General features: G+C 35.8%; 2 protein-coding genes across 2 annotated transcripts; one reads left to right on the forward strand and one right to left on the reverse strand.

Annotated features, from left to right (window-relative positions):
* Positions 1 to 3,994: 3,994 nt before the first annotated feature.
* On the reverse strand, positions 3,995 to 4,894 carry LOC129732568 (ERI1 exoribonuclease 2-like). Its single transcript, XM_055693540.1, has 3 exons — positions 4,844 to 4,894; positions 4,297 to 4,786; positions 3,995 to 4,233 (listed from the first exon to the last, which is right to left on the reverse strand). The coding sequence occupies exons 1-3, from the start codon at positions 4,858 to 4,860 to the stop codon at positions 4,069 to 4,071; spliced, it is 672 nt and encodes a 223-aa protein (XP_055549515.1). The 5' UTR covers positions 4,861 to 4,894; the 3' UTR covers positions 3,995 to 4,068.
* Positions 4,895 to 9,475: 4,581 nt separating this feature from the next.
* Positions 9,476 to 10,349, forward strand: LOC129730061 (ERI1 exoribonuclease 2-like). Its single transcript, XM_055689081.1, has 3 exons — positions 9,476 to 9,572; positions 9,637 to 10,120; positions 10,177 to 10,349. Exons 1-3 carry the CDS (start codon positions 9,556 to 9,558, stop codon positions 10,285 to 10,287), a joined length of 612 nt encoding a protein of 203 aa, XP_055545056.1. The 5' UTR covers positions 9,476 to 9,555; the 3' UTR covers positions 10,288 to 10,349.
* Positions 10,350 to 10,668: the final 319 nt, after the last annotated feature.

Consider the following 10,668-nt stretch of genomic DNA (forward strand, 5'->3'; position numbering starts at 1 on the left):
TCCAGAACAGCTCCAACGCGTCTTTATTGAAGTCCATCAGGAATATGGACTCACGCCAGCCGAAGCAGTAGCCGACCTTCAATCATATCGTCATTTTTTATCAAATGAACGCACGCACCGTCTTCAACAACTTCGCGAAAGTGTAAATAAATTTAGTACAAATTTTCGCAAGTAAGGACGCCCTCTTCTGAGGCAGAACCATTATATTTAAACATAAGTAATAACTTGACTAACACTTCTTCGCTTCCTCGACAGAATGCGACTGAAATTCTTATCTATTGTCAGAATTTCAATCGCATGAAAAGCCCAAGCAAAATGAAAGAAATTCAACAAAATCTATTGTCGTCATCTTTTAAAATAATTTTAGGAACTGAAAGTAGCTGGGACGAAAGCGTAAGAAGCGAAGAAGTATTTGGAAACAATTACAATGTATTCCGGCACGATCGGAATTTGTCTACCAGTCAAAAAAAGTCAGGCGGTGGAGTCCTCATTGCCATTAATGTAGACTTTACTTCTGAAGAAATAATATCCGACAAATATAAAGAATTTGAACACGTATGGGCCAAAGCATTTATTGCTGGCGAAGAACATATCTTCTGTTCTGTGTACTTTCCACCGGAACATGCTCATAAACATTCGTATGAATTATTTTTCAAAATTCTAGAATCTATTATGTCTAACATGAAACCAGAAGTAAAACTGCATGTCTATGGCGACTTCAACCAACGTAATGCAGACTTTATTGTAGACATTGAAAATGAATCTATCTTACTCCCAGTCGTAGGCGAAAACGAAACACTGCAGTATCTTTTTGGCAAATCCTCAGAACTCGGTCTATATCAAATCAATCATGTCAAAAACAAACAAAATGCTTATTTAGACCTATTATTCACAAACTGCACTGAAGACTTCTGTGTAGATGCATCATTGACTCCCATCTGGAAAAATGAAGCATTCCACACAGCAATTGAATATTCAATAGTAATGAATAACACTTCGTACCCCAGCGACTGCGAGTACGAGGATGTACCGGAATACCACAAAACTGACTTCGAACAAGTCAAACGTAGACTTCGCATAATAAATTGGCGTAGTATAATTTGTAAAGAAGGAAATGTCAACGTAGAAGTATCAAAATTTTATGAAATAATTAATCAAATTATATCAGAAAATGTACCTCTAAAGAAAAGAAGACGAACGAACACCAACAAATATCCAGTGTGGTTTAATCCACAATTGAAGAACCTAAACAATAGAAAACAAAAAGCACATAAAATATACAAAAAAGACAGCAATAGCGAAAATCTTCAAAATTACCAAGAAATTTGCTGTCAACTTGACGCAGCCATTAAAATTGCACATGAAGAACATAATCGTAAAATCGAATATCAAATCAAGTCTTGCCCTAAGAACTTCTTTAATTACGTAAAAACCAAACTAAAAAGTAACAACTTTCCATCACGAATGCATCTTGACAGTAATGTAGGACAAACTAGTAATGAAATATGTAGTCTTTTTGCCACTTTTTTTCAAGAAATTTACACCAAATATGAAGAAACAGATCGCGACCGCGAATACTTCTCGTATTTTCCTGAATTTTCGAATTCTTTATCTGTCAATCAAATATCTGAATTCGAAATTCAAAACGCACTTAAAAATTTAGACGCTACGAAAGGTCCTGGACCTGACAGAATAGCTCCAATTTTTCTCAAAAATTTGGCAGAAGAACTATCTACACCATTACAACACCTTTTTAACATGTCCCTGAAGAATGGAATTTTCCCAGAACTCTGGAAAACCTCATATTTAGTGCCAATTTTCAAATCTGGCGCTAAATCTGACATTCGTAATTATCGTGGAATTGCCATTATTTCATGCATTCCAAAATTATTTGAATCAATAATTAATGAAAAAATCTTTCAACAAGTAAAACACCAAATTACAACTCAACAGCACGGCTTTTACAAAGGCCGATCAACTACCACAAATCTTTTGGAATTCATAACTTTCACTCTGACTGTAATGGACAACGGTAACCACGTAGAAGCTCTTTATACGGACTTTAGCAAGGCATTTGACAGAATCGACATACCATTATTACTCTTCAAGCTCGAAAAATACGGAACTGAAACAAAATTTTTGGAATGGCTGCAGTCATACTTAACAAAACGAACACAAATAGTCCGCTTTCAAAATTCCTTTTCAAACCCAATAGAAGTAACTTCTGGGGTTCCTCAAGGTTCCCACCTGGGCCCTCTTCTTTTTATATTATACGTAAATGACATTTCCTTTCTTCTTAAGTCAATACATGTGCTTGTATATGCTGATGACATGAAGCTCTTTATAGAAATAACCAATGCAGAAGACTTCGAAATATTCCAGAACGAAATTAATGTATTCTACACTTGGTGCAACAAAAGCCTATTACAACTCAACATTAAAAAATGTAATTCAATAGCCTTTAGCAGAAAAACAGTAACACCACCAACAAACATTTTCTTAGGAAACCAACCAGTAGAAAAATGCAAAATCGTTAGGGACCTAGGCGTAATCTTAGACTCCAAACTCACATTCATAGAACATTATAATACAATTATCAACAAAGCAAATAGTATGCTGGGCTTTATAAAACGCTTCGGCCACAATTTTAAAGACCCATATACAATCAAACTATTATATATTACATACGTCCGACCAATTCTGGAATATTGTAGCATTGTATGGAATCCCTATATTGCCACACATGAAGAACGCATTGAATCTGTCCAAAAACAATTTCTTTTGTACGCGCTTCGTAAGCTAAATTGGACATCATTTCCCTTGCCATCATATGAAGCACGCTGCATGCTTATAGACATACAAGCACTTAAAGAACGCCGCGATCTTTCAATGCTTTATTTTATCAATGACATTATTTCTCAACGCGTGCAATCTACTCAATTATTATCACAACTAAATTTTTATGCACCCAGTCGTCAATTAAGAAATCGTAAAATATTTTCGGAAAATTCTCACAGAACAAACTACTCAAAAAATGGCCCAATAAATCGCATGATGCGTCACTATAACCAGCACTGCGAAAATATCGACATCACCATGGGCAGAAATCAAATAAAAAAACGACTAACTACTGGAAATAATGTATAGAATATAAGAAAGCATTGTATTATTATAACTGTAGTCTACATTTGCTTGACGAAATAAATAAATAAATAAATAAATATAACGGTGTAGATGAATTGTTTGAAAAAAAAATGCATATGTTTTATTCAACCGCAGACATGTAAATACGTGATACGGAACAATTTAAAAAAAAATTAATGGACTTCAATGACTTAGCTGTTTATCAAGAGAAAAGATGTGCTCTAAAAATAGTTTGAAGTATTATTTTGATATCGTTGTTGTCTATTTAATCTAAGTACATTTATTATGAGACGTATTACAAAAAAATTTGACAAGCAACTCGTCTTATTCGAATCGAAATGCATGATCGAGTCGAATTGACCAGAGGAGGTAATGTTTTCACATGTGACGAATTGACGGACATAACAATTACATTTAAATTCCTGAAAGTCACCGCCCAGGTTTGTCAGGTTCTACGTAAGTTTGGGGCAAAGGCGATAATTTTATGTTGTACTCCCACTAATTAAAAATTTGTCGCATCGCATAAATAGGCAATCCTAGCAAAACGTGCTTTTCTTAGTTCAAAATTTTTTTTTAAGTTTTTCATAACAAAGTTTCAGTTTAATATGGAACGCTTTCATTGCGCGAAAAGTCCTTGAAGTGATGCACATACATAAAGCGAATAACAAATTTTATTTAAGATCGGAAACTTTGCAGTTTTTGCTCTATCCAATAGAAAAAATCATCCTCTATCCAATATAAAAATTCAGTTTTTTTATTCAATGTATTAATTTTGAGAGAGAACTTATTCGTAAATTTAAATTTATACGCACTTTTTTTCATCAACAAAAACTATTATATGTGACTCAAAACTTAGCCTAAGGACATTTGTCATATCTAAGAATGAACGAAGCAAGTGCATTAGTATTTAATCAGCTTTTCTGGTTACTGATTAGTGATCTCGAATCTTGCGCCATCTTGGAACATGCGCACTATCATCTTGGCGAGGTTTCGCGAATCGTCCAATCCACAGTGTTCTCTTCCTTCAAAAATTAAACCCATATTGCTCAGTGCTTCTGATAAGTTGTCTGAGCAGCGCTTATAAAAATTCTATAAATACAGAAAACTATTTATAGGCCACCCATCTACGTTAATAGGTACTAAAGGAATTACCATATAAATCGATTTAACATCAATCCATAAATCGAAGTAGGCCGGTTTGCGGATTTGATTTCGAGCGCAATCCTTGCTCAAACATTCTCCTAGATCCCAGTTCGTCCAAGTTGCGAACGCAACATTTCCGGTCGGATCATTTGGATTTGTTCTCGGTAGGAACAGATTACGTGCTGCTAGAACTGTTTTTAGCCATTTGTCGAATAGTAGAAGGCAGTTGCTCAAGGACACCCCGGCATTCACCTGTTCTTGACGAATCCCAGTTAGTTCAGTACAAAATCTAGTTAGCTGAGGATTCATGAGCGGCGTGACATATTGGCGGAATTCCGCCTCTATTTTGCCAGTGACCAAGTTTAGAAGCACAGCGGGAAATTCAATAATTTCATGTTCGTGAACTGTCCTTGTGTAACAGGTGGCTTCCAGATCTATAACGATTATATATTTGAATATTCGTGCGCCATTTCGCTGACCAGCAACAGCATTCAATGGTCTAGGAACAAGAATATGTTTTTATTATTTAATTCATAATCTCGAACATTCTACATACCTAGTTAAATTCAACATTGTCGAAAATTTTGTTGGCCGCTGACTGGCTTTCACGTGATGTTCAACGCACACTAGAAATTGTTTTAAATTCAATTCAGCAAAAAGGAAGAGTGATTTGCAGAGATGCCAGATATTTTAAAAAAATGTCTGCAACTGCTCGAAAAACCGAAATACTCTGCTGGAACTTTTTTTTAATTGTGTGAATCTTATCAAGTTTATCTGGTTTCCATTCCCATTTCTGCATGAGAAAAAGTATTTGACCCGCGAATTGCATGAAATAAAATGAAATGCAAAAAGGAAAACGTTCAAGTGGTTGAAAGTTATAGATTGATAAAGGACCAGGGTTGCCACTAGTGTTGCCACCTCTCCGGGTCTCACCCGAAGTCTCCGGGTCTGGGTGATACCAGGGTCTCAGGGTGAACGTGAATTTTCTCCGGGCCAGGGAGATAGTTTTCGGGACTTTTCTGCAACAGCTGGTCAAACTTTAACTCTGGAACTTTATATAACGGTGTAGATGAATTGTTTGAAAAAAAATGCATATGTTTTATTCAACCGCAGACATGTAAATACGTGATACGGAACAATTGAAAAAAAAATTAATGGACTTCAATGACTTAGCTGTTTATCAAGAGAAAAGATGTGCTCTAAAAATAGTTTGAAGTATTATTTTGATATCGTTGTTGTCTATTTAATCTAAGTACATTTATTATGAGACGTATTACAAAAAAATTTGACAAGCAACTCGTCTTATTCGAATCGAAATGCATGATCGAGTCGAATTGACCAGAGAAGGTAATGTTTTCACATGTGACGAATTGACGGACATAACAATTACATTTAAATCCCTGAAAGTCACCGCCCAGGTTTGTCAGGTTCTACGTAAGTTTGGGGCAAAGGCGATAATTTTATGTTGTACTCCCACTAATTAAAAATTTGTCGCATCGCATAAATAGGCAATCCTAGCAAAACGTGCTTTTCTTAGTTCAAAATTTTTTTTTAAGTTTTTCATAACAAAGTTTCAGTTTAATATGGAACGCTTTCATTGCGCGAAAAGTCCTTGAAGTGATGCACATACATAAAGCGAATACCAAATTTTATTTAAGATCGGAAACTTTGCAGTTTTTGCTCTATCCAATATAAAAAATCATCCACTATCCAATATAAAAAAATCAGTTTTTTTATTCAATGTATTGATTTTGAGAGATAATTCATTCGTAAATTTAAATTTATACGCACTTTTTCCATTAACGAAAACTATTATATGTGACTCAAAACTTAGCCTAAGGATACTTGTCATATCTAAGATTAAACGATGCAAGTTTATTAGTATTTAATTAGCTTTTCTGGTTACTGATTAGTGATCTCGAATCTTGCACCATCTTGGTACATGCGCACTATCATCTTGGCGAGGTTTCGCGAATCGTCCAATCCACAGTGTTCTCTTCCTTCAAAAAATAAGCCCAGATTGCTCAGTGATTCTGAAAAGTTGTCTGAGCAGCGCTTATAAAAATTCTATAAATACAGAAAACTATTTATGGGCTACCCATCTACGTTAATAGGTACTAAAGTAATTACCATGTAAATCGATTTAACATCAATCCATAAATCGAAGTAGGCCGGTTTGCGAATTTGGTTTCGAGCGCAATCCTTGCTCAAACATTCTCCTAGATCCCAGTTGGTCCAAGTTGCGAACGCAACATTTCCGGTCGGGTCATTTGGATTTGTTCTCGGTAGGAACAGATTACGTGCTGCTAGAACTGTTTTTAGCCATTTGTCGAATAGTAGAAGGCAGTTGGTCAAGGACACCCCGGCATTCACCTGTTCTTGGCGAATCCCAGTTAGTTCAGTACAAAATCTAGTTAGCTGAGGATTCATGAGCGGAGTGACATATTGGCGAAATTCCGCCTCTATTTTGCCAGTGGCCAAGTTTAGAAGCACAGCGGGAAATTCAATAATTTCATGTTCGTGAACTGTCCTTGTGTAACAGGTGGCTTCCAGATCTATAACGATTATATATTTTAATTTTTGACCGCCATTTCGCTGACCAGCAACAGCATTCAGTGGTCTAGGAACAAGAATATGTTTTAATTATTTACTCCATAATCTCGAACATTCTACATACCTAGTTAAATTAAACATTGTCGACATTTTTGTTGGCTGCTGACTGGCTTTATGTTCACACGTGATGTTCAACGGACACTAGAAATTGTTTTAAATTCAATTCAGCAAAAAGGAAGAGTGATTTGCAGAGATGCCAGATATTTTTAAAAAATGTCTGCAACTGCTCGAAAAACCGAAATACTCTGCTGGAACTTTTTTTTAATTGTGTGAATCTTATCAAGTTTATCTGGTTTCCATTCCCATTTCTGCATGAGAAAAAGTATTTGACCCGCGAATTGCATGAAATAAAATGAAATGCAAAAAGGAAAACGTTCAAGTGGTTGAAAGTTATAGATTGATAGCTCCATCGCCACAAAAAACGTTCATTTCAAATTTTCAATCGAATAACAGTCAACGCGTGAGAACGTCGTCTGGGACGCTGTCATGCAATCTCATACATATTTTGTAGTTCCCCATTTGACACATGCAGTAACGCTGGCGCTGATGTCGAAATACATGACGCAGCGCGAACACGACAGCAGATGGTGCTAGTGTTATTAAAGTAAAGTACTGGAATCATCCAAACGATGATTTTATTGAAAATTTGTTCGACGCGTTATGTCTGTTAGTCTGTGGACCAGGGTTGCCACTAGTGTTTCCACCTCTAGGGGTCTTTTCTGCAACAGCCGGCCAAACTTTAACTCTGGGATTTTATATAACGGACCTTCGTTGTGGATGAATTGTTTAAAAAGAAATGCATATGTTTTATTTAACCGCAGACAAACAGACGTATCACTGCATACACAGTTCAAAGAAACATACACTGAGTTCAAAGGAAAAGGCACATCAGCGCCGCTACGGCGGGAATATTCCGCATATCTGAAACTCATTTAAAATGATAACGGTCATTTTCCACGAAAATAAATCTCGTGGTACGTCTGTTTGTCTGTGGCACAAGTTAGTCGAAACCACAATTTTCTTAAGCCTGTAGTACACTCTTTGTCTGATGGTCAAATATTTGACCTTCTGACATAATGTTCAGATTTATTTGACATCATGGTAGTTGTTTGCCCGTGTTTGCCCCATGTTGAAATTGGAGAGTGACAAACAATTATATTTGTCCAAATTTTTATCTGTCAAAAAGTGCCAAATATTTTACGCTTGGTCAAAGAGTGTAATACAGGCTTTGGAATTGTGCATGCAGTGGTACGTCTGTTTGTCTGTGGTTATGCTATAGACACTATATACACTGAAAAAACTGCGCACGCTCCATTCAAGTGTTTCATCAATTGGATATGAAAATACCTCTGCATTGTTATTTGAAGAATTTTTTTTATCGAATTCAATCATTTTTCACTTTCGGTTCAAGTTGTCGCACACATCAACTTACATCTGTGAGCCGCACTTCATTTACGTATTATTCCAACATCCCTTTCAAGTGAATTGCACTTGAATCTGTCCCACTGTTTCATTACAGTGAATATCATGTGCGAAACACTTTCAGTTGATTCATTCTGTTTTTATATGTCATATGAAGTGCCGTTTGTGCTGAAAAGCAGGAAAATGGCCACAGATGAAAAGTCAGCGTGTGTCATACGGCTTAGAAGTTCGACGATTTCCCGGACTACATCTGTAAATTTTTGCAAGGTAAGTGATTTATGTCACGTAAAAGAACCAAATTCTAATCTTATTTCGTCCTTCCAGCACGAAATCACAAAGATTCTGATGAAAGCATCTTTACGCTAGAGGCAAGTATTTGTTTACTAAAATATCAAATAATTAAATTAAATTAATTTATTTATTTGTTTTCTTTCACAGGCTTCTTCAACAGAGAAGGAACGTTTATATTTGGTGATGAGTTTTTATGTTATTCAAATTTTATAAATAAAACAAAAATTACATTATATGCAATCATTTCCATATAGAACTGTTTTCATTTCAAAATCGAATAAAAACCATTCGAAGCTTGGTAAACATTTATTTCAGATTCAAAATCCAATCACTTTATGTTTGTATCTCATAACACGAGATTTGGAAGTGTTTTTCTTTTGAAAATGAGGTGTTGCACAATAAATACTTCTAAAGTGTTTTGCATATGAATTCTATATGTTTTGACCAGTAGGGCGAATTCAAGTGCAAAACATTTTATAATTATGCAGGTTTGTCAGAAACACACAAACTTGAGAAGATTGTGGCAGTTTTAATTCGGGATTTTGAAACCGAAGGATAACGATAGAATTTTTTTACGTTTTACGTTTTGCTTAGAAAACGCAGCTCTTTCAGATGATATAAAAGACTAATATAGCTAAACAACCCAATTCCTGGTAAATCTCGTAAATCCACTTTAGATTTCGAGCAATTTTTTTCCAGTTTCAAGCAGCTGCAGTTTTTAACACCATCTGGCATTTTTGGATCAAGTTATCCTTGCGTTTTGCTGAATTAAATTTTAAATTTTTTCCAGTTCTCAAGTAGCTGCAATCAGTTTTAAAACCATCTGGCATTTCTGGATCAAGTTACCCTTGCGTTTTGCTGAATTAGATTTTAAATATTTTCCAGTTTCCGTTGAGCACTCAGTAAAAAGTTAGAAATACACCAGTCAACAGCAAAATCATCATGCTAAATTTAGCAAGGTATAGAAAATGTTCTACTTTAAAATACTTTTCAACAATTTCTTATTGATTTTCGTATTTTTAGTGCACTGAATGCTGGTAACCAGCAAAAATTTCAATATATTATCGTGATGGATCTTGAAGCCACATGCTGGACAAAAAAAATTCGAGACTGGCAGAAACATGAAATTATTGAATTTCCAGCCGTGCTTCTAAATTTGGCCACCGGTAAGATAGAAGCAGAATTCCAGCAGTACGTCAAGCCAGTCGAGATTCCTAAACTGAGTAAGTTTTGTATAGAACTAACCGGAATCGGCCAACAGCAGGTGGATGCCGGGGTGTCCTTGAGTACTTGCATTGGACTGTTCGATAAATGGCTGAAGCAAATTCTCGCGGAACGTAATATATTCCTACCGAAAACAAATCCAAATGATCAACACGGAAGTGTTGCGTTTGCAACATGGTCCGACTGGGATTTGGGAGTGTGCTTGAAAAAAGAATGCACACGAAAACAACTCTCCAAACCGGCCTACTTCGATTCATGGATTGACGTTAAATCGATTTACATGGTAATTTTCGGCATATCAATTTGGATAGTTTAGAAAAGGTTTTTTGTTATTTATAGGAATTTTATAAGTACCACCGCCCACCAAACTTTCCAGATTCACTTAGAAACCTGGGTATGGTTTTTGAGGGAAGAGCACACTGGATTGGACGATTCGCGCAACCTAGCTAAGATGATAGTACGTATGTGCCAGGATGGCGTAAAATTCAAAATCACAAAACAGTTGTAATCAAAGGCCAATAAATACTTGTAACAAAATAAACGAAACTCGTTTGATTTTGAGCATTAAGGTATTCAAGTGTATAATAGTTTCAAGTTCAATAGTGTTTTGTTATGCAAACTCTACAAGAAAAAAAGAGATACAACAGCATTTCTAAGACTTCTCAATAAGTTCACCCATTTACTTTTATAAGCGAACCGAAAAAACACCAGCTAAATTATTTTCTAATGGAATTAGGCTTTATTTCTATGACATAACGATTTCCTGGCGTCGGCAACACTAGACCAGTTGGGTTGGTTGTGAGTGGTCACGCCACTCCACAACCGTCGACT

This window comes from Wyeomyia smithii, chromosome 3 (assembly GCF_029784165.1).
Source record: "Wyeomyia smithii strain HCP4-BCI-WySm-NY-G18 chromosome 3, ASM2978416v1, whole genome shotgun sequence".
Classification (NCBI taxonomy): domain Eukaryota; kingdom Metazoa; phylum Arthropoda; class Insecta; order Diptera; family Culicidae; genus Wyeomyia; species Wyeomyia smithii.